The sequence below is a fragment of the Penicillium expansum genome (assembly GCF_000769745.1).
Source record: "Penicillium expansum strain MD-8 chromosome Unknown contig3, whole genome shotgun sequence".
In the NCBI taxonomy this organism is placed as follows: Eukaryota; Fungi; Ascomycota; class Eurotiomycetes; order Eurotiales; family Aspergillaceae; genus Penicillium; species Penicillium expansum.
The window spans coordinates 243,443-271,358 of NW_015971301.1; the positions used below are offsets into that span (position 1 = coordinate 243,443).

Genomic DNA, 27,916 nt, shown 5'->3' on the forward strand with positions numbered 1-27,916 from the left:
TGTTTATAGTCGGAAACATAAATAAGAATGGTTGAATTCAACTAGTATTACATGGTGTCGGCAGCAGCAAAAGAAAAAGCAGTCGTGACAGACATAGTCTTGTGGTATGGAAAAACAGAAAAGCGTGGAATCGCTGGAAAACACCCCCGGACTCGCCAGTCCCTTCTCTTGTACACCCTTTTTTTTAAAGAATTCATCCGAACAGAACGATAAAAGAATAGGTGAGGCGAGTAAACAGAAGACTGAAGGTAACGCAAGAAAAGTAAACAAAGACCGAAAAAGGTCAAGTTTTTATAAAAACAAAAGATTCATTGAGAAAACAAAGTAAGACTCGGTCAAAGTTCCTCGTCTTCAAGGTCTCCGTTGGTGCCATCGAGTTTAGGCTCACCGTGCGGTTCACCAGGTTCACCATTTTGAGCCGATTCCTCTTGAACAGAGCCAGCACGACTACTGCCATTGCTGACTACAAGGGCCTCCAGAGCCTCATTAGCATGAGTGTTCTCCATCGCCTGATTCTCAGCGTCAGGATCAATCTCCTGGTTGGTCAAGTCGGCAAATACATCATCCAGGTTCTGACGAGGGCTGCTGCTCGCGAATTGAGGATCATGACCAAAGCGCGGAGGACTGAAAAGGGAAGTTTCTAGATCTGGCTGGGGAGGAGGGGAGCGCGGCAGGAATGAGGGGGACTGAGAAGCGGCTGCGTGGGGGAGAAAAGCTGAGGAGGAGGTAGGTGCAAATGCGGGTGTGGAATCGCTCGCAGGCAAAGAATAGTTTGCAGAGAATGGATATGGTGCAGCGTTTGGATCTGACATCTGAGCCAACGTTGGACCTGTGGTAGGAGGCTGTCCACTACTGGAAGTCGGCGGTGCTGGTTGCATGGATGCAGGTTGACTAGGACCCGACTGCGATTGAGCGTCAACAGATTTCCGTTTGGTTACGCCAATATGCTTGGGGCGAAGATGCTCCGGGAGATCCTCTGGACGATTCACCCCAAGTTGGGCCATTATTTTCTGTTGCTTGGTCGGTCGCGGCTTTCGTGTTGACAGAGATTGCTCTAGAATTGGAGGGGGTTCCGGTGCGACAGGTGCCCATTTGTGTATCTCCTGCCGGAAGAAATTGGTCTCAAAGGTGAGAAGAACCTCAGCGCCCTCGATTTTGCGGAGGTAAAATATCAAAGTTGGCACTTCCTCGGTGGTTGTGCAGGCAGCATTAGTGAAGCCATGCAGGAAATCACGGAAGGCTGTCGCTTGATTAATGATACTCTCAAGGACTTCTTCTTCCTCGGGTTGGAAAGGCAAAGTTGCGATCTCCGCGTGCCAATCTTGCAGGTCCTCAAGCTTTGGACGAGCAGCATCGCGCGGAATTTTTTGACGCCAATCGCAGATTGGGCAAGTGTACTTGTCAAATTCCTTTACTTTACCCCGAGCAATCTTCAAACATTTGCCATGGTACCTACATAGGTCAGTAAACTAAACCACAAGCTTAAGGTTTGTCGACTTACCATTCGTGGCAGACTTCACATTCAATCATCATTCCAGCTTCAGAGTGCCTGCAGATACAGAACACATCTCGCTTTCGTGACTTTGGGCCCCACATATTGGGAGGATTGCCGGGATTCTCAAGCAAACCCTCGGGCGAATTGTCTCGAGATGAAGGCTCAACAGGCGGTCGGTAACTGTCCTCTAGGTCGAAACAGTACGAGTTCCGCTTTTCGACGTACTCCATATGGGATCTCAGAATATGAAGAGGAGCATTCGCCTTGCCGAAGAGCTTTTTTCCTTTCCTCATCCAGTCTTCATGCCGCTTTTGTTCACGTTCCAAGTCGATTGCCCCGATGGGTCGACTCGTCAAATGCTCGAGGGATTCCATGAGGTCACGGATGTCCTTGTACTTGGGCCGATTCTTCATCTCCGGGTCTTTGCTCTTTTCATACAGAGTCTGGATCCGTTTCTGCGCCTCACGCTGCTTGGTCAATATAGCATCGACGGCCGCGAGAGTATCAGGTGAAACTGGAAAACGAGATGCCTGTGCAGAGAGAGCTTCTAATTGCTGGTAGTGGACGGCTTCAACGGACATTAATTCCTTGGCCTTCATTTCCCACGCATCCCCATGACGAGCAAGCTCCTTGAAATGAACCAAGTGTTCATTGGTATCGGAAAGGCCGAGCTGCTCCGCACCAGCGAGTAATTCCCGGCAATCGGTAAGGGTCATGTACTGGTCTCGTTTGCGCGTAGCTTGTTCAATCCATTTGATTTGGCGAGAGACTTGTTCTAGGTGTTCCAGTTCCGGGACTTCGACGTTGAAGTTTTTGCCGCGTTCGATTAAATCTTCAATCTCCTGGAGAGGCCGGGTATGCGGATGCATGAGAGCGTTATTAATATCCTGTTGGAATTTCTCGATTTCGCGGGTTTTCTCTTCCAACGCCGCCATCTGTGGACAGTCGAACGAAAGTTTATCAGCCTCTGCCTGAAGGGCGTAGATATGTTCAATTCTGCGGACTTCGCGATCGCGCTCGTCCAGCTGCGCTGCCTTGGTACTGGCTCTGCGCCAAGCCTTCTCGTTTTTTCTCCGGTTCTGTTGCTTCCGGGTAATATAGTTATTGGCTTCTTCAACCCATTTATCGCAACGCTGGACGAAGGCCGCAAGATCTTGAAGGCCTGGCAAGTGGTATGGGATTTTCTCACCTTCATTGAGCAAGTTATGAAGGGCCTTAAGCTGAGGCTTCGGTTCATCTTCCAGGGTTTTGTCGAGCTTTTCAGACCATGCTTCGGGGATTCTGGCGCGTTCTTGGACTTTCTGCACAAGCCCCTGCAATTCATCATCACTCATGCGATAACGGAGGGTGTGTCCTGAGCCGCACAGCTTCTGAGCAAAAGTTTCGCCACAGCAGTCATAGGTGTCAACGTGCGACAAACAAACAGTCTTGCCTGACTTATGACAACGGAACTGAGTGAGGTAAGCGTAGGCCTTGCAATGTTGGCACTGGTAATCATCCTCGGGAAGGTCTTCATTCTCAACTACGAATCTCGGCTGCGCATCGTCTTTCATGGAATCAGGACCAAAGCCCGGGGTGCGAGAAGACACTTCCTTTTGCCGGTATAGGAAAGCAGCCCGTTCACCAAGTTCACGAGTGCAGGTTCTTGCTAGTGCAGGCGCGAGCCACTTGGCAGTGGCAATAGAGGTATCACGTGCAGCGGCGGTAAGAAGCAATTCATCGTGGGAGAAACATGGGTGCCTGCGGAAGTTCTGAAGACGTTCAACACCTGCCGCACCGTATGGTTCCCAGTCCGTGGGCGCGAAGTTGACTGCTTCATTGAAATTAAAGCCGTGGTTGAAGCCGGCGTGGTATGCTTGAGGGAATGTGAGCACAAATTGACCAGCTCGCTGATCCACCGCATACACGTTAACGCCGGCCTTGCGAAGCTTGTCTGGTGGCATCAAGGTGACAAGCTGGAAAAGAAGATCGGGCTGGCCCTCGAACAGCTCTGGAACTGCATCCCGCATGGCCGTCTCAAAGGCCTCTGCATCGGCACCTGGAATTCCATACCAGGTCTTGGTAGCACCGAAATGTTGGTAATTAGCCGAATAAGCGTAGTGATCCTCATTATGCCAGCAGAAAGTGGAGAAACACATGCCCACATAGACCCAGGGAACAGTCATGCCGGAGATATCAGACTTGATGTAACGGAAGAGAGAGTCTCCATAGAATGGAAGGACATTTAGGTTCCAAGGATCTGACGAGAATGGGTCGAGGGGATTCCGCTCGATAGTTGGGAATCCACTTCCATGCGTAGTGGAATGGATGTCTGCGCCGTATTCAACTTCAACAGTCTCATGTAGATCAACCACAAGCTTCCAGAATTTGGCCTCCACGTCATCCTCAGTTTCGCGTCGATGCGTGTTGAGAACCGGGTCGAAGGGCATCTTGGAAGCGAAGTACTTCTTCTTGAATTCGTTGGCCTTCTCTTGGAACTGTTTGAGTGAGTAAACACCGCCGTCTTCAAATCCGAATTCCCCTGTGCCCACTAAACACTTGGGGCAGTGCCAGTCGTGCTCTGATGGCGTGGTAGTAGATGGATCAAGACACGCTTTGTGATATCCAAGCTCGCAACCGTCGCATACAAGAATAGACCCTTGATCATCTGATTTACCACAAGTCTCGCATTTCTGTTCATTAATCAGTATATCAATAAAACGATTACACGAACCTCCGCCTACCTCTCCGACTGGCTGGGAGCCATCCTTGCGCGACCTAACTGGCACTGGGCGAAGAAGTGACATATGAGAACCCGCAACGGTTGGGAAGCAATCTGGAATGGGAATTAGATAAGACTTGCTTGGAGTATCGAAAGAGCAAAGGAAAAAAGCGTACCTTTCTTAAGACGCTTACTACGTCGACCGCTTCCGTCATCGTCATCGCCGTTTTCACATTGAGAACTGTCCTCGCGGCTGATAGCACGCTTCAGAGACTCCTCATCTTGACCATTCATAGGTGTGGAGACAGAAGCATGATCGGAAATGACTTGGGGTGTCGACGTGCCGTTCTCCCCCTCCCGCTTGATCGGCGGGCCGTTGTTCGCAGGTGTGTTGTTGCCGGGAGTGAAAGGGGAGCGGTTGACAGCGGTAAAGCCACCGAGGCCAGAGTTGACGGGAGTAAAGCCTGCAGCCGCTGGGCGCGAAGAAGGCGGAGGAGTAGGTTCGATGGGGGGTGTTGGCTTCTCCGGGGACTTCTCCATAGGTGTATGTGCCACTGGAGTATACGCCATTGGGGTGTGTGAAGCGGCCATTCGAGGCAGGCTAGGGGTTTCATCGCGGACTTTAGAAGGCGTGCCATTTTCATCAAACATCGGCTTGTGAGTCATGGGGGATTGTAGAGGCGAGGGGGTGTATGGACCACCATGCTCAAGCTCAAGCTGCTGTTGCACACCGGGCTTGGCTCGGGCCAAGTATTCCTCGTACGGCTGCAAGTAGCGCTGGTAGGAGTTTTTGAGCGAAGTGGACAGAGAAGACATTATCTTGCCACTGTATCCCAGATCACGACCTATTTCTGCCCATTTTTTCGTCTTACACACGGATTCAAACCCACCACGACTCTCTACTGCCTTTTTGAGCTTGTAGAGATCTAATGGTCGCTTATCGACGCTGGGTAGTCGGCTGTAGTTAGTGCCATGCTGTTTGTGAAACATGGCGAGTCCATCGACGTAGTTCATGTTTGCGCGGTTTCCTATGTTTGAATGAGGGTCAGAGCCGCGCTGTGGTGCCATCCTCCAGGCCGGGGCAGCCTGATATCCTGAATATGAGCCCTTACCTCCTTCTACCGAATTGAGCTCTTGTCGGCGGGTCTTGAAGTGAAACCGCTGTATCCATTGTCAGACATAAGCATGCGCGGGAAGCGATGGTGAATACATCAATGGAAGGAGGGATCCTACCTCTGTATCAATTGCGAAAGTGGGTTGCCAGCCCTCCGGTGGAATCACTCGGCAAATTCCATATTTTTTCCCCTCTGGGGCAATCTTCTGAATATATGCCACCGGGTCTTTGAATTCTTCCTCCGTTGGACGGAACGTCGGGGCTTCTGGGATACCATGAGGACGAATGCGCTTGGATGGTTCTCTGGGGTTGTTGGGTTGTCCACGTCGTTCCACGGTGGACAAGTCGAGAGGTGTGGATCTGCGAGCGCTCAGGGGCACGTTGTGGGAGTGCGACGGATGGGTGCTCGAGGACCGAGTCGGCTGGGCTGCCGCGGCCGTCGAGGTCGCCCCGGCAGAGGCCGGAGCTCCCATTGTTCAAAATGGGACAGGCGTTTTGGGGAGATGTTAGATTGAGCGCGTCTATTTAAGGAAATTCGATTAACAATGACTGTAATGTGGCAAAGGCAGGGTGTGATGATAGATATCAGGAAAGCCGGCAACCGCCTTTCCGGTCAATGTGAGCGAAGGGTGAAGGATCGGTGACGAACCAAAAGATATAAGAGAATGGAGTTTGCGGGGAAACGAAAGAAAATGTTCGGGGTGAAAGGCGATAGAACAAGAAAAGAGAGGCCCAAGTCGCAGAGAGGAAAGAAGGATAGATGGGATAGAAACCTTAAGAGTGGAGGAATGAGATTATGTGCAGTAAAGATCGACTGGACTGGTACTCCAGAAGTACTGCCAGGTCCCTTTTGTGTGGCCAACCAGTAAGAAAGGAACCAATGAGTGACTATGGGGGGACCTTGAACCCAGCCGCGATGGTACCGATCAGTACGGTATACAAGTTACTGTAAGAATGAGCTAATCTGAGCTCAGGTACCGCTTAGGCCCTGAATTTCACCCGAAAGTTTAGTAATTATACTGCAATGCTGCAAACGGGGGGAAGATCATACGGTGTCCCTAAATGATTTACTGTACGGAGTATTTGGGAGCCCAATATTACGCCGTATATCTGTGGATAATATATATATAGTGTCTTGTGACACACAATTGATAGACGGTCAACCTCGGATACTCTCTAGCGTGATATTACCTGGGTATAGACCTTGTTTCTATAATTTGTTAGATTTCAATGGCCTAAATATGTGTATTTTATTATTGTCTTTGGTCTTATTGATATGCCCAATGTTTATTATATGGGGTTTAAACATCATGATGTAGGCTTTCCCTTCTCATTCTTTGCATAGTTATCCCTTAATTGGTTAACTACACATGTACACATGTAATAACTCCTATCAATATTCTAATGGTATCCCTAGACTCCACATGTGCAATTCCATTTCCCCTTGAGAGGAAAAAATACATTATCATGTGATCCGGCGTATATCAAGGTACCGTTTAGGACCCGCCCGTATTAGATAGGCAGAGCTAATTTCAAGGACTTGACAAGCCTACAACGTTGAATTAAACATCTCAATGAGAAAAAAACATATAAAATTTCTCCAAATCAAACATCATGGAAGAGTCCGAAAATCCTAAACCAATCCCGGCATATTATTGTTGTTATCTCCTCCGCTCGACCGTTCGACACGCCTCGCTGTACATCGGCTCGACGCCAAACCCGATCAGACGACTCCCTCAGCACAACGGCGTCGCCAAAGGTGGGGCCAAGCGAACCGCAAGAGATAAATTACGCCCCTGGGAAATGACCCTGGTTGTTGAGGGTTTCACGAGCAGAGTGGGTGCTTTACAATTCGAGTAAGTCGCATGTTAATTTTTTATATACATCGCGTCTCAATTTCTCATTTCGAGTAGATGGGCTTGGCAACATCCGGAAAGGTCGCGGCACCTTGATTCCGAAGATGACTTAGACACTAAGCCTCGAGCTAAGGCCAATGCCAATACGAAGACGGGCAAGCCGAAACCGAAACCCAAAGCGCGGACTAGGAGATCCCTAATGGCGCATTTAGAGGATTTGCATTCCCTGCTTCGCTCGACTTATTTCTCCTCTTGGCCGTTACGGGTCCGTTTCTTTTGTGTCGATGTCTATCGTGTATGGCGTGCCTGGAATGACCGTGTGGATGGTCGCTTGCCCGACAACATCAAGGTTATTCTAGATGGAAACAACCTCCCAAAGGTGCCTGATACCAAGAAAGGTGATGAGCTCGCACCTGTTGGAAGCATTAACAACCTATCAGTTGACTACACAAAGCTTGAAGATCATCTTGAAAAGTCGATGTTCATGCTGGAAGACCCGGATGATCTGCAGTGCACGGCCTGTAAAGAGTCGATCTCTCCGGATGAAGAACAAATAGTGGTGTGTCCACACGCAAATTGCCGCGACACGAGTCATTTATTATGTCTATCTACCAAATTCCTTGACGCTACAAACCAACCAGATCTCCTGGTGCCCACCCAAGGGACCTGCTCGTCGTGTAGAAACACCGTACAGTGGGTGACAATGATGCGTGAGCTAAGCTTCCGCAACAGAGCTGAGAAAGAAGCGCGCGCAATTCTAAGAAAGAAGGAGAAACGTGTTCGCAAAGAGTCTGCCGCCATGGAGGTATCTTCGGGATCTCGGTCGACTTCTATTGAACCAAGGTCACTGCCCGAAGAACCGACCGAAGACGACCTAGGGCCAAATTGGTTCGAGGAAGTCGATATAGAATCCGACTCTGATTTCGAGGGCCGACAGAAATACCGCTCGACCCGACCTCCATCAAAGCTCGAGATCGTGATTGAAGACAGCGACTGGGATGACGCAGAACTCGTTGAATGAGGGCCAAGCAGAACCAAGCCCAGTCTTATTCCTAATTCGCTCGCTAATTCTTAAGAGGCTCCAATTTCCTCAAGGCGCTCGTCGCATCTAGACGCGCAATGCAACCAGCTACGGCGCCCTGTATCTCCTGTGCCACCTCATCGATGGATTTCCCCGCATCGATAATGGACACATCCTGCTGCTTCTCGAAGATCGTTCGGAAGAGTTCCCGCACGCGAGTCTGCATCGCCTCGTTTTCATATCGCTCAGCACCGAATCCACCGCGCTTTGCTGCTTCCTCAGGGGAAATGCTAAGGAATAAACATATATCCGGGCGCGGTAGACCGATTTCTGGCTGCCATGCCCAGTCCAGTGATAGTGTGGGGTTCGCTTTCGCGGCGGAGTAGACAACGCCGGAATATGAGTAGCGGTCTACAATGACTGTTGTTCCGTTCGTGATATCATCTTCGATGCTCTTTGCAACCTCCCACCGGTTCGCGGAGAAGAGGAGGTGAATAGAATGGTCGTCTTGGTGCGATGTGCCGCGTAGATAGCTATCAATCAATTGCCCGATGGGCGTCGTTCTGTCTAGAGGAAATTATTAGACCAATGCACCCATAACAACCGAACAATTAAGTACCTGGGAATCGGATGTATTTGACCGCGCGCCCTTGTCGTGAAAGGGAATCCCGTAGCATCTCACACTGACTCGATTTGCCAGCGCGGTCGAGTCCTTCGACGACAATGAGAGCTCCGCGTCGTGTCGGGGTTGCTGATGGGCCTGCCATGATTGACTGGAGCGCAGGGGTGGAATTATATATAGAATGTTTGAGAATTGGAGATCAAGATGTTCGATTCTTGCTGAAGATATGCAAAATAACGAATGGTTCCGAAGGAGGATAGTGATAGTGAGGGCGATGTTTATCGGGACATCCGATTTCTCCTGGCCGATAAGAACGAGATCCAGGCCGCCCAAAACATAGTCTTTCAATAACCACGCACGCCATGGACCAAGCGACGTCCGCGTCCCCAGCGATGACCTTCAGTGTCCTGGCCTCCACTACTCCAGTCCTTGCGCCACGAGTAGGCAAATTGGCAATTCCAGGCCGCAAGACCCTCGCGACGCCGCACCATGTCCCGCTCACTTCGCGGGGCACAGTCCCACATGTTGCGCACGATGTGATGCGCGATCACACAGAGATCAACAGCTTGTATGCTGGACTAGAAGACTGTAAGCGGAATGCTGCATGATGACTACAATCCTTTTCTCATCGGACATAAAACTGACAGCGCATGCCCCCGGGCATGTATTAAGTCATCGCGAAAAAGCAGGCCCCCGTTTACAAGACACCCGCCGCCGATCATGAGTCCCCATTGAAGAAATTCATCTGTGTCGCCGAGGACATGCCTTTGATCCTAGGTCCGCGGCGATTCCCTCCGATCCCATGCCCGCCAGCGAATACATCGTCTTCCATCGCGCTGCTGACTTCAGTCGGGTTCACCCAGTTATCTGCGCATGAATATGTGAAGGCGGTTCAAAAACTGAGACCTGATATTACGGTCGGGATGGTGGACTTGGCTAATAAGCAGCCCGGATCCAAGAGGCGAGCAAAGATGGTTGACCGGACGCATGCCTGGACTCGCGATGCATTGGAGCAGCTCTATGGGGACGCTGTACCAGCAGAAGAAAAGTCCAAGAGCGCATATTTTGCACCAGTGTTGCCTCTTGATAATGCGCAACAGTCCCTCTATTTGGATGATTTGGAGAGCGAGTTCCGATGGGATATATCCGGCCTCGCGCTATATCAGTCTGCGTCACTGGGATTCGTCCCAGAGTCGTTGGCGAACCTTCCTCGGTTGCTCTTTAGTGAGCCCGAGACTCCCCACACTATTCTACGAGACGTATCCCTAGGAGCAGACCTTCTTACCACGCCCCTGCTGGGCGAAGCGTCAGATGGTGGTATCGCGATGGAATTCGTGTTCCCCGCTCCAGCTGCCCTGCAAGAGGGCAAATCCGAGCCTCGGCCTTTGGGAGTAGATCTGTGGACTAAAGGTCACGCTACGGATACATCCCCGCTGGGCGAGGGATGTAAATGCTATACCTGCAAGAATTACCATCGTGCTTATATCCACCATCTCCTGCTTGCCAAGGAGATGACTGCTTGGGCGCTCCTTCAAGTCCATAATTTCCACGTCATGGATACCTTCTTCGCAGGGGTGCGGGAGAGTATCCAACGCGGGTCCTTCGAGCAGAATGTTGAGACATTTGCTCGTGTTTATTCCTCTTCGATGCCAGAGAGTAGTGGACAAGGTCCTAGGCATGTCGACTCCCAATGTGTTATTTTGCGTCAAATCGCTAACAATCTTCCTAGATTACGTGGATATCAACTCCCAGCCAACGGGCCTAACCAGCCCCGCCGTATGCCTAAGGTATGGGGCCAACTTGAAGATGCTATACAAAAGTTCGCCGAGACCCAGTCTGAAATCGCTACCCCCGACACTGACGCGAGCGGACTCGAGGAGCACGGTTTTGCCGAGAAGTTGTGATCAAGCCTGCTGTAGTGAAATCGCCTCTGGCAAGAGCTTGCATGAGAAATGGTGCATATTTATAGAAGCATTTGCTTAGCAATTAGCGTATGAAATCTATCAATCAAGATAAACTCGCAGGTTATACATAGAAAAGTCGCTTGCACAAAGTATGCATTTATTACCACCTTCACATACGCCTCAAAACACCAGCTAAATAGACATTTGAAAAGACTAGCCAAAAAGACCTACTAAAAAAGACATCACAAGGCCGCAAACGCGGCCGACTACTCTTGTATATATAAAAGCAGGAGTGCACGCATAATCGTAATATTCATCTCAATGGGATGGGGTCAAGACTAGTATACATAAATTCAGATTTTGTGCCATTCATAGTTCATATGTCCAGGCTTGCCCTCATTAAACCGTCAACCGTAGGAAACCTCATTGACACAGGGTATATCTTTATCCCGATTTGTAGAAAGACGCATTCTTAAGCCTCCTCGCCCGCCAAGACCCGCCACATCCACTTAACCTCGTCTTCCTCCTCCTTGGAACCCTGCTTGGTACCGGCACCGAACTGCTGGCCGACAACACACACGAGCCAGGAGTCGTTCTTTGTTGTGTCCAGGTAGGTTTCAGTGGGCGATCCGCGGGGGTAGATGCGACGCCATTCATCCCAGATTCGGAAAGCCTCCTCGCCCCAAGCGCGGAAACTCACTTCCTCGATGATGGTGGGTGTGACGATCTCCTTCCCGCGGAAGACACCCCAGGTAACGGCGTTGACGCTCTCGGGGTTGGAGCCAAGGTCATCGAGCTCCACATCGGCAGGCTGGACTGGGAGCGAGGATTCGAAATCGCCCTTGATGTTTGTCGCGAACCAGGTGAGCTTGTCGTGACCGTGCTTAGCAAACATTGGCTTCAGGATGTTAGTGTAGTCGTTGTTCGAGCAGAAGAACTCCACAAATGGCTTTTGGAAGACGAAGCCTTCTCGTTGAGGACCCCAGCCGAAGATGGGGTGGTCATTGTGTACACCGTTCACTGCGGGCTGCGACGCCAGTGTCCACCAGCCGCGGCCGTCAATGAGCTTCAACAGCTCCGGTCGAATCAGCTCAGTCTCTGCATTCAAACCTTCGCCGTTCTCTTCGGCACCACCCTCTGACCACGGAACCATGTGTAGCTCTCCCGAGACGTGGCGCCGGAAAATTGTGCTCATATCCTTGGCGTCAACTGGGTGGCCCCATAGCCTACGGGCGGAGTTGGCAGTGACGTGAAGCGATGGGCCATAGCCGTCAATCTCACCGAAGGCAGGTGAGCGAGCATCACCCCATCGGCCGTTGGGGAAGTCATCCCATGTTGCTTCCCTGCCAAGGGCACCAAGACCCTCGGAGATGAGAAGAGTAGTGCTGCGGTTTGGCGGGGGTGCGGGAATGCCTGCGCTGTCTGCGCGAGCCTCATGAACGGAGTCCTGCGATGACTCGTGGACGGATAGCTTGTCCACAATGACGCGGTTGTGAGGTTGCGAGTTGATAGAGGATGCACGGCGTCTTCGCAACGCACGTCCGGGGAAATCGAGGGGAATGGATGCGGGATCATCCTCGATAGCAAGGTCTCCGGCATCCGAGTACGACGGAATCAAGTCGCACTGTTCCAGGATGAATGATACTGTCTTCTCCAAGTTCAAGGTGTAGAAATGGAATCCTCGCGGGCCCGGGGAGGGAATGTCCCTCATACCACCCACAATCTCGCTAACAATATCCACACCAGCGCGCTTGACCGCATCGTCGTCGTGCTTCAATTCGTCCATGCGTCTGGCAATGGGAGGTGGGATCGTGACATGGCTGAGCTTAGTCACCCGGGTCAGAATCTTATAGCTGTGGATGGGCATCAGGCCCGGAATGATAGGGATAGTCTTGAAAGCCCCAGACTCATGGTTGCGAAGCGTGTTCTCGAACTTCTGGTAAGCTTCAATGTCGTAGGTCAGTTGGGTCATGATGAAATCTGCTCCAGCCTGTGTCTTCTCGACCAGGTAAGGAATATCTCTGGCCGGATCCTGGACGTCTTGGAAGGTGTCGGCAGGATGGCCCTCCGGGTATGCTGCAACACCAACACAGAAGTAGTCGCCATGTGTCTGGCGAATATATCGTACCAGATCAACGGCAAAGGTGAAATCCTTGTTACTATCATCCTCTCCGTGCATGTTATATTCCTCACTGCGGGGCGGATCTCCTCGTAGGGCTAAGATGTTGCGAAGTCCGAGAGCCTTGGCCTCATCTAGAGCCATATCCACCAGTTTGCGGCTCATGTTCGTACACGTCAGATGCAGGACGGTCGTCAACTGCAGTTGGCGCTGGCATACTTCGGCCAGTTCGAGCGATCGTGCCGCAGTGCTACCACCGGCTCCCCAAGTAACGGTAACAAACAGAGGACGGAGTGCTTGGGCCATTCGCTCCAGACGCGCGGACAGGTTGGCGAAACCCTATAGTAAACCATATTAGCAAATGTCCACGATCCATTCAGCACGCGGGGTAACCCCCACCATCCGGGTCTTTGGAGGGAAGAACTCCAAGGAAAAGTAGTTGGCATCTGGCGGCAGAGCCGCGATCTTCTCAGTGATCTTCTTCTCCATTGCGGCCTTTATGTGAATGGGTCGGCAATGGGAGGGGTTGAATGAAGAAGAGAGGATTCGGTAAAAGTGGACCATGTCACCATCTGCGCCAGTCGTACCGGGAACGGTGATGTCTACAGCTGCCGATCTCAGTGGCCATCGCGCATTAATGGCCTCCTGCAAATGAACTACATGAATCTAAAGGCTTGAATACAGTTTCTATGCAAGGAGGGACTCTATCTTGCTCCTGAAGAGCTACAGAAAAAAAAAGTGGCAGCGCTATAGATGACTCAGCGAGATAATCGTCATTTCTCAGATCGAGATCGACAAGCTTAACGCGAGCACACTGTTTTGCATTCTTGCATATTGGCTGCTGGGGGACTACTCTCATTTGAACATATTTAATCTCTCATTTAAAACTTCACAAGTTCGCCAATTCCTTCGCAAAAAACATGGCTTCTCGACCACCCAACCTTCTCCGCTATCTCCGTCTCCAAACAGCTCGAAACACTAGACCGCATGCGTCGCGACGAAATATTTCCACTCCCTCTCCTCCGCAGCCACCGAAGCCGTCACAGTCGAGCTCTAGTGACTCTCCTTCTCGCCTGCGCCGGTTCAACGACCGGCTTCCTCGGTTTCTCCGCGCATATACCACACCCTTATTTGGAGCGCCAGTCACCCATATCACATCATTCCTAATACTCCACGAACTCACCGCTATTGTTCCACTATTCGGGCTGGTTGGCGCGTTTCATTATGGTGCCTGGATGCCGGATCTTGCATCTCAAACAGGCGAGACCAATGCCTTCGACGAAGGAGCTGCGCGTTTCGGTCGCTGGCTGAAGAAGAAAGGTTGGGTGGATGAATCCGACGTGAATACTGTTACGGAGCATGAAACCACCGCAGAGAAATCGGTGGACCGATCAGGGGTTCGATTGGTGCTGGAGTTTGCTACGGCCTATGCGATCACGAAAGCTCTGTTGCCAGCCCGGTTGGCAGCCAGTGTTTGGGCGACACCGTGGTTTGCAAGGTCGGTCTTTACACCGACAGCTAACCTCGCCAGGCGGCTATTCAGAAGATGATGAGCTCGTCGAACATTACTGTGGTACTAGGAAAAGCCGTATTCATGAATAATATGAATTTGTATATTGTGTATTTTCCAAAGCCATTCGACTTCTTCCTCAGAACCGCTGCTTTATTCGATGCTAGAAGTATCCGAACAAGAGATCTGCTTGACCAGTCTAGTTAAAGACGAGGAATTTACTCGTAAACCCAAGCGGACTGGGCGGAGGTGTACTTGAGGACCTCGGAGGCACCGAACCAGAGAGCGATCTCCTTCTTGGCGTTCTCGACGGAGTCGGAACCGTGGCAGACGTTGCGGCCGACATCCTAGTGAATTGTTAGTATAAAATGACGCGACACTAGAGCATCAGGGGATCTCTTACGATGGCGAAGTCACCACGGATGGTACCGGGGGCGGAAGCCAAGGGGTTGGTGGCACCGAGGAGGACACGGCCGGTCTTGACGGCGTCCTTACCCTCCCAGACCATAGCGCAGATGGGGCCGCTCAGCATGTCTAGAGCTGTGTTAGTGTATTGTGATTTGCGGAACAGTTCGGGAGATGCAACTAACAGGCGACGAGACCCTTGAAGAAGGGCTTGGTAGCGAGATCAGCGTAGTGCTTCTCGAGGTGCTCCTGGCTGGGGGAGGTGAGCTTCATGGCAACGAGCTTGAAGCCACGGTTCTCGAAGCGAGAGATGATGGGGCCAATGAGTCCACGCTGGTTGACATTGTCAGTATATGTTGTTCAATTGGGCAAACTCTTCCAGGTCCGTGATGGATTCGGGTCGAATAGTGCTGTGTTCGTACCTGGACACCATCGGGCTTGATGGCAATGAAACTAAAGCAATTGATTAGCTTGACCGGCATTGAGGGGTAATGGCAAATCGAAAGAGAAGAGGGTTAGGGGAAGGCTGATTTTGGGGCACATACGTCTGTTCCTCGTTGGCGGACATTTTGAATGTATGAGAATAATAATTCAGATATGAAGTAGGAAAGGAGAGCAGGAAGAGGGGAAGATTAAATAGAGGCCTTTTAAAAAATTCGGGCTTCTCAGTTGGGCCGATGATTGGTGGGTAAGGGAGGGGTGTTCGTGCCAGAATGCTAAGGCCAACAGTGGTGGACCTTGCCGTTGAGAAGCTATAACTATATATACTCTTGTACTCTTGTACTCTTTTACTCTTTTACACGTTTGTTATACAACCAACTACAATATAAACATTTATCAACCTGAAAATACAAGCCCAAGGCAAATAAGAGTACTCATCTCCGTGACAATTTCAAGGTCTCTAACACATGGGATGCCAACTCGCATCTAGCATAGCTTCTTATTATACTATAGCTTTGTTTATTTATAGATTAGGAAGTTTTTTATTTTGCTGAACGAAGCGAAGCAAATATACGTAGAATTGAACATTGAATTTCTTAATTACTAGGTCTAATTTCCCCCCTTTCAGATTTGAGATCTGGCCTCTGATTAGTCGAGAAATTAGGTAGTAACGTGACTTCACGTGATCAACTTTTGAAATATAGACACCTTAGTGCCTTAAGGCACGTGATCACTCTCAATATTTACCTTCTCCAGAACCAAATTGGACCCGGACGGGCCGGACCCAACCCAACCTAGGTACCTAAAGAGGTAACAAATATAATAAACATACTAGGATCCTATAGCTATATAACTTATACATTTTAGAGTAGTAACTTTATATATTTCGCTTCTAACTTTTATCCTCAATTTCAACCTTATACGGAGTAGTGAACTACTGAACTAGCTGATCTTGGCAAATGGCGACGGTGATTTTCGGCCCCGGCTGAGTTTTATTTTTTGCATGCATTGAGCGAATGGATCTATTGGAGAATTAAAGTAGACTAAACCATACTTGCCCTCGAGCTCATGTCTCATCTCAGAGCCGCTTGCTTGGTTCCATTACCGATGAGACAAATGCAACGTTAGGGCGACCTTAGACCACACTAAGCCTTTCTGAATCTTGCTAGTATGTCTAGCTCTTTAGTCCGAGCTATTTGTTGATTTAGTTTTTTTTTAGCACCTCGTTCTGCGCCTCCCTTCACTTTCCACGTACCTCCCTTACCTTTCATTATATTTCATTCATTCACCTTATCTGCCCTGAGTCCTAATAGTGGTCGCACAGCATGCTGCTAGCCATTATCAGCTTGTGTGTATTCCTCTCTGCATATGTGGAACTAGAACTATGGATTTTCCAGAAACACTAACAAGCAAATAGCATTATACTTATTTTGATCTTTACCTCCTTCGCTCCTCATATACGCCATGCTTGGCTAGACAAGGGCACTAGAGACATTTCATTGCTCTACCTACTTTACAATGTCTTTTGTTCAACGGAGCATCTACTGTTTGTCTTCTTTTACACCATCAATATCCCTGTTGAGACAGGTTACTGGACGCACCATCCACGTAATGCACTTGACTGGGTCAATTTTGGTCAAGTGCTAGGTGTGTGGGCATTGTGGAATATCCTGTGAGCTCAATTCATTGCACTTCCTAGTAATCATATAGCGACCAGAGACTGACAGAAATGTCTAGATTGGGGCTCAACCTCTACAACAGAGCCACTAGTCGCCTTCGGAAGGCTTTGACAGTAGTCATTTATTTCAGCTTTCTCGTTGTATCCATAGTCCCTGTCATCGCAGATGCAGTTTCTGATATCTTCTGCCCTCCACACCATCCGAACTGCCCTGCAGTTGAGCGAGATGCAATTGCTCTCTTCGAGGGCCTTCATTCCGTCATACTTCTGCCATTTCTTACGACTATACCACTTGTCATAGGAATATTCAAACAAGCCCTCATGCCTCTACAAACTCAAAATCTGACTGGGCTGAAGCTTCAGACCGCGGCTTTCATGCTCTCAGCCATTTCCTGGGTCCCAAGAGTCACTGTTCCATGGGATCTATACCTAGATGGTGAATACCCAATCATTATGGTTATCAATGCATGGTACCACATGGTTGGGTTTGTCGCTATCGATGATGCATTCTTCGCTCTGGGGCAAGGATTTTTGTTATGGTTATCTTTGCGACAGATTCGACGTGCGGAGGAAGGGGAAAGACAGCCGCTTTTGGGGTGAAACTTTATATTTATATACCAGATCATGATTTTGGCTTTTAGTTTTAGATCACATAGAGCTTTTTCAGTGATGTTTTAGTAGGATATCGTTAATTCCTTATATTTTACCATTTTCCATCAGTAAATATGACCTGCTGTTTTACATTCATGGATATCCATAAATCCTCTATGTTTTGACATTTTATCTGAATATCTGAATAAGTATGATCTATTTCACCCTACGTGCCTGTGAAATTGAAAATTACTGAGAAAAAGGGTTCTGCGCGCCACCCCACCTACTAGTTCAACCTACTAGTTCAACGGGTCTCTCTCTCTCTCTTTCTCTCTCTCTTCTGCCATCCTTTTCCTTCCCTGTTTGTTCTTACCTTCTTTATTCTCCTCCATGCCTTTATAATCAAGTTGCCATGGATCCTGAGCTTAAATCAATTATTAGATTCTTTGAACATGATAGACCGTGAGATTCCCCCTACCTGCCCATTGTTCCAAACTAACAAACATCTTAGTCCAAACACACCCAGACTTTCCATCGAGGTTGAGCCGACACTCTCAGTTATATCTTTAGCTAGTCCGACAGGAGGGTTCATTATCACTATTCGTCGGGCAGAGGATGACTGTGACAAGCCCTGTATCTTCCGCTGGAGCGCCCTGTATGATGGATGGGGTCCCTCTGGCTTCGTAGTCTTTCAACACACGCCAGATGGTCTAGAAAGGGTCGAAGGAAAGCCCGAGCGGCCACTTCCTCAGACTCTCAAGCTCACAGGATATGAAGTTGAGACAGAAGAACTTCTTCCTGGACAAACTCTCAGAAGAAATATAGGCGCCCCGGATCTCTTTTTGGACCACATGGTGGCTGGTGAGAGATACGAGCTAGTCTGGCTTGGGGCTGAATATGCCTTGTGGGCTTGGGGCACCTTGCGCGAGCATTGGGAGCAAGAAATTGGGGTTAACTCCGGGCTACCCCGTGTTCTCATCCCGGGGGGAGCCTCCTGTTCTTTTCTCTGCGTAGAGGCGGAAGAACCTTTGGAGCCTGGGCCGTACAAGGACCCTCTGGTGAAGAAATCAGAACGAATGTGAGAAATTCTGCAACCTGATATCCGTCTTTCTCCTGACTGATACACTTTTTACAGTCCTGGAGCCCCTTGTATGAGTGTGTTTCTGGAAGGTCCATCAGAAATGTCTAAAACGGAAAAGCCTTTTTATGCTACAATGAAGATCACCTATGATGGTCCAACGAATGAGGACAACGAGGCTATCAATGATGACATAAAGCCGATAATCATACACGATTACCCTTTTACTTATGAACATTTTCGACTGCAACGTCGCTGCCTCGATTACGATCCGTCGAAAGATTCAAACGGGAATTCTACACAGTGGAAGACTTATATTGACGACGAGTACAATCCGGGTTGGCGGATTGTAGATGAGCCCGACGTTGAGGTCAACGTCACGGATCCCGAGTTTTTCCGCAGCCTCAAACCAGGGGAATCTTTTGTCAGAAAATATCGCCTTGAAATTTTCGACTTGCATCCCGATACAGTGGTCGGCGACACATATCGATACCAGTACTGTGGTGGCCGCGTTGACTGGTGGATTTGGGGTGATTGCGAAGAGCATGCGAAGACGGTAGTGAAATTACCATGTTGGCTGCATGGTCGTGTCGTCAACCCCGCTGATAATGATGGAAGGCCAGTCATAATGGTCCCGTCATCTAATTTTGTCGAATTTACTGTTGTTGAATGATACGAATGGGTTTTCTTTGGTTCAAGTTTTGACCTCAATTTTAGGTGTTGGAATGCAAATTCTTTCAAAATATACTTTGTTCTATTCATGAAATATTCAAGTACAGGGATTCGGCATCTATCATTTTCACAGGCCCTTATTCTACATATACTGGGCGTCTCGCCGTGTAATACAACCTGCGCACGAAAGTTTGATGTGTACGCTAATTAGTGTCAAACGTGCATTTTGGCACGCGCTACCTTTTATTGCACGTCGACACATGCAATACCAAACTTGGCTCTCAATGAGAATGGTCTGAGCTATGATAAAATCCAAGGGATCGGGCCTCCGCAAATGAGCTATACAAAGAGCTCAGAATCTTCTCAGAATAGAAAATGCTTGAGTGAATATTGGCGGATGGTAGTCACCCCAAATCCTCCAGTTCACGTCGAATTACTTAAATGTCTGGATATCGTAGTAATGCAGACAGTAACAAAAGTATTCGGCAGAAGTTACGTCTTGTCCTAAGAAGGATGAAGACCTGGTGAAAACTGGTAATTGGCAAGTTTCGAAGAAGGCAGACGAGGAGATTCAAGAAAAATGGCGAGTGAAGCTACTCCTAAAGCAAGGAAATTGGTAGAAAAATTGGGAGTTGGGCAAGCGGTAGGGGTAGAAACGGTTGGGAGGATTAAATTCCAGTTTTACCATTTGGGTAGAACTCATCGTGTTTTTCGTAGGTTGCCGGGCGGATTACATTACGCCTTCTCCATAGTGCAGGAGAATCTAGGCTCTGCAGCCCATGCCAGGCCAGGCAACTGCTGTAAGTCACTGGCAACAATTTCCGATGTTTCATATGATACATACTCACGGTAGTCGCAGACCGTATCTCCATTAACTGTATGATTGTGGGATCGTCAAGCTTCTAAACGAACAGCGGCTGCCAGAGGGGATTGCTGCTTTCGACCTACAGTACTGTACAAGCAGCCGGCTGTTGTGGCAAATGCTGAGGGGGATCTGGAAGCCTAGCTGGCATCACAAATAAAGCTCCTTGTACTTCGTACAGCCTGGGCATTATAGAAGCAGTAGGGGTTCATATCGCGGACACCGATTGGTTCAGACGAAAAACAAATTTGATTGGTTCAGAAGCTACTGTGGCTGCCTTGTTGCCTTAGGTGTCTTACCCCAGCTCAGGCCAGCTTGTAGCTTCTGTTGATGGCATCTCCACCTCTAAATGCAGGTCAATCATTGATAGCCAACGCCATTCTGTCGGAGATTGAGGGTCTCTGATTGATCATACTATTTATCTCACCATGGCCAGGAATCTACCTGCGCCCCGTTGGGCAATGTTGCTCTCCTTGGTTATCCTCCTCGGATGCATTGTTGTCCCCGGTTGTAAGGCTACATTTCGCCAAATTGCAAGATTACACAAAGCTAACTCTCATGGTACAAACAGTGGCTGTGAAGAACAAGGATTTCAAAACTTGCGAGCAGTCCGGATTCTGCAAACGAAACCGTGCCTACGCCGATAACGCCTCCTCCCAAGGGACTTCATGGAGCTCACCCTACGAGCTCGACCCCGCTACCGTACACTTCAAAGATGGCATGCTCACGGGAGTCATTGTCAAAACAACAACCGCCAATGAGAAGGTCCGGCTACCTCTCACAGTGTCTTTCTTGGAATCGGGAGCCGCCCGCATTGTGGTAGATGAAGAGAAGCGGATGAAGGGCGACATTGAAATGCGACATGGCAGCCAAGCGAACAAGAAGCGCTATGATGAAACTGAAAAATGGGTCATTGTGGGTGGTCTGGAAATCAGCAAGTCGGCCACGTTGAATGCTCAGAGTGAAACTGGATTCACCAATATTTTGTACGGACCGGGCGACAAATTCCAAGCAATCGTTCGCCATGCGCCATTTGGGGTCGAATTTCAGCGAGATGGACAGACCCATGTTCAGTTGAATCACCAAGGCTTATTGAACATGGAGCACTGGCGACCGAAGGTAGACGGGAAAGACGGCGAATCCGACGAGGACGAGGGCACCTGGTGGGAGGAGACGTTTGGAGGAAATACTGACTCAAAGCCGCGTGGTCCCGAGAGTGTTGCCCTTGATATCACCTTCCCCGGTTATAGTCATGTATTTGGTATCCCAGAGCACGCAGATTCACTCTCACTCAAGGAGACTAGAGGTGGATCTGGCAATCATGAGGACCCTTACCGTCTGTACAACTCGGATGTCTTCGAGTACGAACTCGAAAGCCCGATGACGTTGTACGGAGCCATCCCACTGATGCAGGCCCACCGCAAGAACTCCACTGTCGGAGTCTTCTGGCTCAATGCAGCGGAAACGTGGATCGATATTGTCAAGTCGACTGCCTCCTCTAATCCCCTTGCCTTGGGCGCTCGCTCCAAAACAGATACACAGACTCATTGGATCTCCGAGTCCGGCCAGATTGACCTGTTCGTCTTCCTCGGGCCTTCGCCGAATGATATCAGTAAAACGTATGGTGAACTCACGGGATATACACAATTGCCCCAGCAGTTTGCCATTGGATATCACCAATGCCGTTGGAACTATGTTACAGATGAGGATGTGAAAGAAGTCAACGCCAAGTTTGACAAGTACCAGATTCCGTATGATGTGATTTGGCTTGATCTTGAATATACCGATGACCGGAAATACTTCACCTGGGACCCACTTACCTTCCCCGATCCCAAGGGTATGCAGCAAAAGCTCGATGAAACGGAGCGAAAGCTTGTGGTTTTGATCGATCCTCACATTAAGAACTCGGACAAGTACTTTGTGTCCGACGAGCTCAAAAGCAAAAATCTGGCTGTGCTGAACAAGGATGGCGATATTTACGATGGATGGTGCTGGCCAGGTTCCTCGAACTGGGTCGACTGCTTTAATCCCGCTGCACAAGCTTGGTGGGCCACCCTGCATAAGTTCGACAAATTCAAGGGATCGCTTCAGAATCTTTTCATTTGGAATGATATGAATGAACCCTCCGTTTTCAACGGGCCCGATATGACCATGCCCAAGGACAACTTGCACTATGGAAACTGGGAACATCGTGATATTCACAACCTGAATGGTCTCACCCTTGTGAACGCCACCTACAAAGCAATGCTGGAGCGTAAGAAGGGTGAGGTGCGCCGGCCATTCATCTTGACGCGCTCATACTATTCTGGGGCCCAGCGTGTGTCTGCTATGTGGACTGGTGATAATCAGGCCACCTGGGACCACCTTGGGGCTTCTCTTCCCATGGTCCTGACCAACGGTATCGCAGGCTTCCCCTTTGCCGGCGCAGATGTCGGAGGATTCTTCCATAACCCTGATAAGGACCTTTTGACCCGCTGGTACCAGACAGGTATCTGGTATCCTTTCTTCCGCGCGCATGCTCACATTGATACTCGTCGTCGTGAGCCATATCTGATCAGCGAACCGCACCGGTCCTACATCGCTCAGGCGATTCGCCTGCGCTACCAACTTATGCCTGCTTGGTACACTGCCTTCCATGAAGCCTCAGTTAACGGCACGCCGATCGTGCGCCCTCAGTACTATATGTTCCCAGAGGACGAGCAAGGCTTTGCCATCGATGATCAGCTGTACCTTGGCTCCACGGGTCTTCTCGTGAAGCCTGTTGTGCAGGAGAACACCTACAGCGCGGATGTGTATATTTCAGACGACGAGAAGTACTATGACTACTTCGATTTCACCGTCTACCAGGGCGCGGGCAAGAAACACACCGTCCCTGCACCGGAGGAGAAGGTGCCTGTATTGATCCAAGGTGGTCATATCATTCCCCGCAAGGATCGTCCTCGTCGCAGTACCGGTCTTATGCGATGGGATCCGTATACACTTGTCATTACTCTCGACAAGAATAGCGAGGCGGAGGGCACTCTGTACGTGGATGATGGCGAGACATTCGACTACGAGCGTGGCGCCTACATCCACCGCCGCTTCAACTACCGCGACTCAGTGTTGTCGTCGGAGGACATTGGGATCAAGGGACCCAAGACTGCTGAGTACCTCAAGACCATGGCTGGTGTGACGGTTGAGCGGGTGGTGATCGTTGACCCTCCCGCCGAATGGAAGGCTAAGAACACTGTCACTGTCATTGAAGATGGAGCTAAGTCAGGCTCTACAGCCTCGTTGGAGTTCCATGAGCAGGAGGGCGGGAAGGCGTCCTATGTTGTGGTCAAGAAGCCGGATGTTGGCATTGGAAAGGCCTGGCGGATCGAGTTCTGAGCGATATCTCAGTTCCTGCACAATACATGTATGCAATATTCACATTACTGGAAGTCGATAAGCTTAGATGTTATGAACAGCTTTTTTGGTTATTAAAATTATTTGCCGAAGGAAAACCCCTTCGCAGAATCTAACGCCGATATATATATTGGATTACCAGTTTGATAACATGGCAAAATATCGACAAGTTGACCCCGAGCTTTCACATAAAGGTATTTAGGTAATTTCTTCGCCATAGTCATCCTAACCTGCCAGCGAAGATGTGCTGGTCTGAGAACGCAGCACGCGGCGCCTTTGTGGCCTCAATCTCGTATGCAAGCGGGTCAACACCGCCCTTGGGATTGAGAAAGCTTTGAACATATTTGTCTATACGCTTTTTGGCTTACTTGCTACCCCGCGTGGACCTAGTACTACATATTTCTTGTCTACGCGGAGATTGCCAGGCCTCATACAAGACATATGCGGGGTAGCCTATATGTTCTTACGCGGCTACCAAGCGAGTTACTCACTAAGAAACATCCCAGCTTGACATGAAATTGAGACATGCAACCTCGAGAGAGGGGAAGACTAAAAGTAGTGGACTACAAGCGGTGACTATTCTAGCTATGCCTTCGTCCCTAGCTGTACTGTCAGCCACCACTGAGTTGGTTTAGAGTTTGTATGATGCTTTTGATTTTCGCAGCAGCTTTTCCCAGGTGGGCTAGACGAGGCAAGCCACCGAATGAGTATTTCAAGCCGTGTGCGGAATCCGTACTACTGAATGATCTTCTTGATACTGCGGCTGATACCCATTCATATTCCCCACCAATTGAATGACATGAATTTGTAGAGGCTGGATGTTAATCCCTTTGATTCCGGCCAGAAATAAGAAATAGTGTTTTCCCATATACCCAAACAAGGTTGGAGCAGGTAGGAGCGGAGAAAGGTCCGGAGACAACCCTGGATAAAGACTCGGAGAAAGACCGGGAGCAAGGTCCGGAGAAAGGTCCATCATTTCTCTGTTGGGGGGAAACATACACCCCGCATGCCCACCCGTGGTGGTTGTCCGTGCTTTCCGCAGCAGCTCGGTCTGTGACTGGATGTCTTTCAACAAGCTCACCTTGGCAGAGACCACTACCGGTCACACCCCCATAGATCGTCCGGCATAATTTTGGAAATCCCTGGATCACGGCCCTTCAATGGCCAAGCTTCCCCGCATTTCTTGGCTGTTGGAACATAATCGCCAAGACTGGGGTACACATTGATATCTGAAATCATTCCACCAATCTATGTAAGATATCCGACGTGGTGTAACTAGTTGTATAGCCTATATAATCTACGTTTTGGTCGACTTGCTTATGTCGTTTCTCTGACACCTTATATCTACAGAAACATCTCTCGGTCTTGGTCTATTCGAAGTAGTCAAAGGCAGGACTAGATACTACTTATAATCCACAGCCATGAACCGCGGTTCTATTGGAAAAGACGATGTTGAAATCGTCGATCAAAGTTCTCATCTTGAACATATTTCCAAGCCTTCTCTGGTTACTCAGGTTGGAGGCTTCCGTGTCGTCGGGTTGACTGCCGACGATGCAGATTTCTATAACAATTATCCGGAGGACAAACGGAAAAAGGTCTTCCATAAGGTGAGAATACTTGACCTCCATGCACATATACTACATATCTAGCTAACTCTCCATGCAGGTCGATAAGCGTTTAATCCCCATGCTCGCAGTGCTATATCTGATGTGTCACATTGATCGTGCGAACATCGGCAATGCGAAAATTGAAGGCATGGTTCAGGATCTAAAAATGACTGGATTGCAGTATAATACTGTTCTTTCTATATGTGAGTTTATCTCATGCGGCACGCACTCATTTCGCTCAGTATTTCTTGACTGTGACCAAAAGGTGTATTGACTCATGATATATATAGTCTTCATTCCCTATGTCCTGTTTGAAGTTCCTAGTAACATCATCCTCAAAAAGTTCAAGCGCCCTTCAGCGTACCTTGGACTTCTTGTCTTGACATGGGGTATCATCATGACATGCACAGGTCTGGTTAAAAACTACGCTGGTCTTATGGCCACTCGAGTCCTACTCGGCGTCTTTGAGTGAGTGACACTAATCAGCCCCATTCTGCTTTTTCTCTAATGTTTTATTTTATAGGGCCGGATTCTTCCCTGGTGCTATTTATCTTTGCTCCTACTGGTATATGCCTAAAGAATTGGCACTTCGCATCTCATACTTCTACTGTGCCAGTGCCCTCTCCGGTGCTTTCTCCGGCCTGTTGGCTGCCGCTATTGCCAAGATGGACGGTACTGCTGGGCTTGAGGGATGGCGGTGGATATTCATCTTGGAAGGCCTTGCTAGTGTGGCACTAGGTATTGCCTGTTTCTTCCTCCTCATCGACACCCCAGCTTTATCCAAGCGCTGGTTATCCCCCGAAGAAATTCGCTACCTGGAGCTTTCGATGTTCATCAAGCAAGGAGGAACTAGTACTGGGGAGGCGGGATTCAAGTGGAGAGACCTCAAGGTGGTCCTATTGAATTGGAGGATATACGTGCAAGCCTACCTTTTGTTTTGCCAGTCGGCTTTGTCTTATGGTAACCATTCTTTAAATCCTATCCGACACATTGGGCTAATTTGACCTTGCATCCAGGTACCAAGTTCACCCTCCCGACAATCACCAAAGCCATGGGCTTCAGCTCTACCAATGCCCAGCTCACCTCTGCCCCTCCATATATTGCCGGCGCGATATCTGCTATTGTGTTTGCCCGGTTATCCGATCGCTTCTATTGGCGAATGCCATTTGTCTGTATCCCCATGATAATTGTTGTGGTCGCTTATTCTATAATCATGTCCCTGAACGGAGCGCTTGAAGAAAAGAAAGGCGTGGCCTATTTTGCAGTCGTCTTATCTGTCATAGGTATTTACCCCATCCAGCCCGGAGCTGCGTCTTGGAATGCAAACAACATTGCACCAGCTTCTCGACGGGCTATGGGTATCGCACTCGTGAACTGTGTCGGCAACATCGGTGGTATACTCGGCAGCTTCATGTATATCGAGAAAGAGAGTCCGAAGTACACGACTGGGTTTGGCCTCAGTTTGGCACTCGGTGGGGCTGGATTCTTTGTTGCTTTGTTCCTCGAATGGACATACAAGATGGGTAATGCAAGGAAGGAAAGGATTGCTGATGATGCGAGGGTTAACTACACCGAGGAGCAGTTGTTCGATATGGGAGACAAGTCGCCGCTGTTTAAGTATGTTCTGTAAATACTTTGTGGGCATGAATTTATGATGGTGGCTTTTTGATATTATGATATGTCCTATACAAGGCCCCTGATGTTTTCAATTGTAGGAGAATTTACAACACAAGCCAGCATGAACCTCCTGCACACGTGCGAACCTATATCAGATGGTTTTGTTTGTGTTGACTTCACTTTCCCGTTTGGGTTCCTTCCGCTTTCCTTTTGCTTCCCCATCATCCAAGTCTTCTAGTCTTCTGTTAAGCCATCATCTCCAAAATTCCCCCTTTCTCGTCAACATCAACTCACTTGAGGATACCGTTCAAAGACATATCCATCCAGCTACTGCCATCATGACCAATGATACGTCAACAATCACATCTGCGGCTCAGCCCACTGAAGCTGCCCCCGCGACTCCTTACTACGGGATGTATGGTCACTACTGGAAGTCAACCAGGGACATTCCACCCACCAGATGGCTGTAAGGATCACTTCGAATCGGACTGTTGAAACTGGCTAAATGAGGATATCAGTCAGGAGACCAAGAAGCTTTGCGGTTGTGAAGACCATCAGGCAAGCCAATGGCCGATGGAACACGCAATCATTGTGAGAGGAAACGCACAAATCTTCCATTTCAAGAGGATGCTAATACTTGTTGCACTTAGACCATTCCTCCCTGCGCCTACAAGTGCCCCTACTGCCCAAAGTTCGATGACCGCGAGACCACCGTCGCTCAGGTGGTGAAGCTCCGTGCTCATATGAAACGCGACCATCTAGTGAGACTATTATTCGTGGATGACTTGCGGCATACTGATATCTATCAGAAGAAAAGACCGGATGAATTCATTGGGCTCTCTGTCACCCCAGGAAGAGTGACGAAGCCTCGCGTGCCGTGAGTTACCCTTGTTTCACTCCTACTGTATACTGCTAATCTCATTGATGCTTCTAGCAAGCCATGATGGTAGCATAGTTCGGCGGGTTGTGTTCCATTCATTTCTCAGAATATTAATTCTCGACATGCAATCTCCCATACCAAGATGAGGCTTTGTACACGAAACATATCTTCAATGAGAACAAGTTTCATATTTACTCTTACCGTCCCTCTCCCCCTTCCACTTCCCTAATTAGAAAGCTAGTTCCTTTCGGCTGAAACATATGTCTCATATGCTATCCCGTCCTCGGTTTCCTGGGCTCGCAACAAAACCTCTCCATCGTCATTGACTTTTCATAGTTATGCATGGGATGCACTTG

General features: G+C 49.2%; 10 protein-coding genes across 10 annotated transcripts; 6 read left to right on the forward strand and 4 right to left on the reverse strand.

Annotated features, from left to right (window-relative positions):
* Positions 1 to 335: 335 nt before the first annotated feature.
* Positions 336 to 5,783, reverse strand: PEX2_000870 (uncharacterized protein; the record flags this gene model as incomplete). The annotated part of the gene is made up of 5 exons (XM_016737365.1): positions 336 to 1,452; positions 1,502 to 4,167; positions 4,219 to 4,310; positions 4,373 to 5,357; positions 5,430 to 5,783. The coding sequence occupies 5 exons, from the start codon at positions 5,781 to 5,783 to the stop codon at positions 336 to 338; spliced, it is 5,214 nt and encodes a 1,737-aa protein (XP_016599080.1).
* Positions 5,784 to 6,924: 1,141 nt separating this feature from the next.
* On the forward strand, positions 6,925 to 8,187 carry PEX2_000880 (structure-specific endonuclease subunit SLX1; the record flags this gene model as incomplete). Its single annotated transcript, XM_016737366.1, has 2 exons — positions 6,925 to 7,166; positions 7,224 to 8,187. 2 exons carry the CDS (start codon positions 6,925 to 6,927, stop codon positions 8,185 to 8,187), a joined length of 1,206 nt encoding a protein of 401 aa, XP_016599081.1.
* A 43-nt stretch (positions 8,188 to 8,230) lies between these two features.
* On the reverse strand, positions 8,231 to 8,954 carry PEX2_000890 (bifunctional thymidylate/uridylate kinase; the record flags this gene model as incomplete). Its single annotated transcript, XM_016737367.1, has 2 exons — positions 8,231 to 8,754; positions 8,807 to 8,954. 2 exons carry the CDS (start codon positions 8,952 to 8,954, stop codon positions 8,231 to 8,233), a joined length of 672 nt encoding a protein of 223 aa, XP_016599082.1.
* A 217-nt stretch (positions 8,955 to 9,171) lies between these two features.
* Positions 9,172 to 10,713, forward strand: PEX2_000900 (tRNA-ribosyltransferase family protein; the record flags this gene model as incomplete). The annotated part of the gene is made up of 2 exons (XM_016737368.1): positions 9,172 to 9,397; positions 9,482 to 10,713. The coding sequence occupies 2 exons, from the start codon at positions 9,172 to 9,174 to the stop codon at positions 10,711 to 10,713; spliced, it is 1,458 nt and encodes a 485-aa protein (XP_016599083.1).
* Positions 10,714 to 11,185: 472 nt separating this feature from the next.
* On the reverse strand, positions 11,186 to 13,321 carry PEX2_000910 (methylenetetrahydrofolate reductase (NAD(P)H) MET12; the record flags this gene model as incomplete). The annotated part of the gene is made up of 2 exons (XM_016737369.1): positions 11,186 to 13,171; positions 13,232 to 13,321. The coding sequence occupies 2 exons, from the start codon at positions 13,319 to 13,321 to the stop codon at positions 11,186 to 11,188; spliced, it is 2,076 nt and encodes a 691-aa protein (XP_016599084.1).
* A 431-nt stretch (positions 13,322 to 13,752) lies between these two features.
* On the forward strand, positions 13,753 to 14,382 carry PEX2_000920 (uncharacterized protein; the record flags this gene model as incomplete). The annotated part of the gene is made up of 1 exon (XM_016737370.1): positions 13,753 to 14,382. One exon carries the CDS (start codon positions 13,753 to 13,755, stop codon positions 14,380 to 14,382), a length of 630 nt encoding a protein of 209 aa, XP_016599085.1.
* Positions 14,383 to 14,560: 178 nt separating this feature from the next.
* On the reverse strand, positions 14,561 to 15,315 carry PEX2_000930 (Nucleoside diphosphate kinase; the record flags this gene model as incomplete). Its single annotated transcript, XM_016737371.1, has 5 exons — positions 14,561 to 14,689; positions 14,746 to 14,876; positions 14,933 to 15,080; positions 15,170 to 15,200; positions 15,293 to 15,315. 5 exons carry the CDS (start codon positions 15,313 to 15,315, stop codon positions 14,561 to 14,563), a joined length of 462 nt encoding a protein of 153 aa, XP_016599086.1.
* A 2,993-nt stretch (positions 15,316 to 18,308) lies between these two features.
* Positions 18,309 to 19,208, forward strand: PEX2_000940 (uncharacterized protein; the record flags this gene model as incomplete). Its single annotated transcript, XM_016737372.1, has 2 exons — positions 18,309 to 18,535; positions 18,593 to 19,208. 2 exons carry the CDS (start codon positions 18,309 to 18,311, stop codon positions 19,206 to 19,208), a joined length of 843 nt encoding a protein of 280 aa, XP_016599087.1.
* Positions 19,209 to 20,530: 1,322 nt separating this feature from the next.
* On the forward strand, positions 20,531 to 23,438 carry PEX2_000950 (glucan 1,3-alpha-glucosidase ROT2; the record flags this gene model as incomplete). The annotated part of the gene is made up of 2 exons (XM_016737373.1): positions 20,531 to 20,579; positions 20,641 to 23,438. 2 exons carry the CDS (start codon positions 20,531 to 20,533, stop codon positions 23,436 to 23,438), a joined length of 2,847 nt encoding a protein of 948 aa, XP_016599088.1.
* Positions 23,439 to 24,877: 1,439 nt separating this feature from the next.
* PEX2_000960 (uncharacterized protein) lies at positions 24,878 to 27,624 on the forward strand (the record flags this gene model as incomplete). The annotated part of the gene is made up of 10 exons (XM_016737374.1): positions 24,878 to 25,063; positions 25,122 to 25,266; positions 25,354 to 25,531; positions 25,587 to 26,023; positions 26,080 to 26,680; positions 26,919 to 27,146; positions 27,199 to 27,271; positions 27,331 to 27,441; positions 27,490 to 27,557; positions 27,615 to 27,624. 10 exons carry the CDS (start codon positions 24,878 to 24,880, stop codon positions 27,622 to 27,624), a joined length of 2,037 nt encoding a protein of 678 aa, XP_016599089.1.
* Between the last annotated feature and the right edge of the window lie 292 nt (positions 27,625 to 27,916).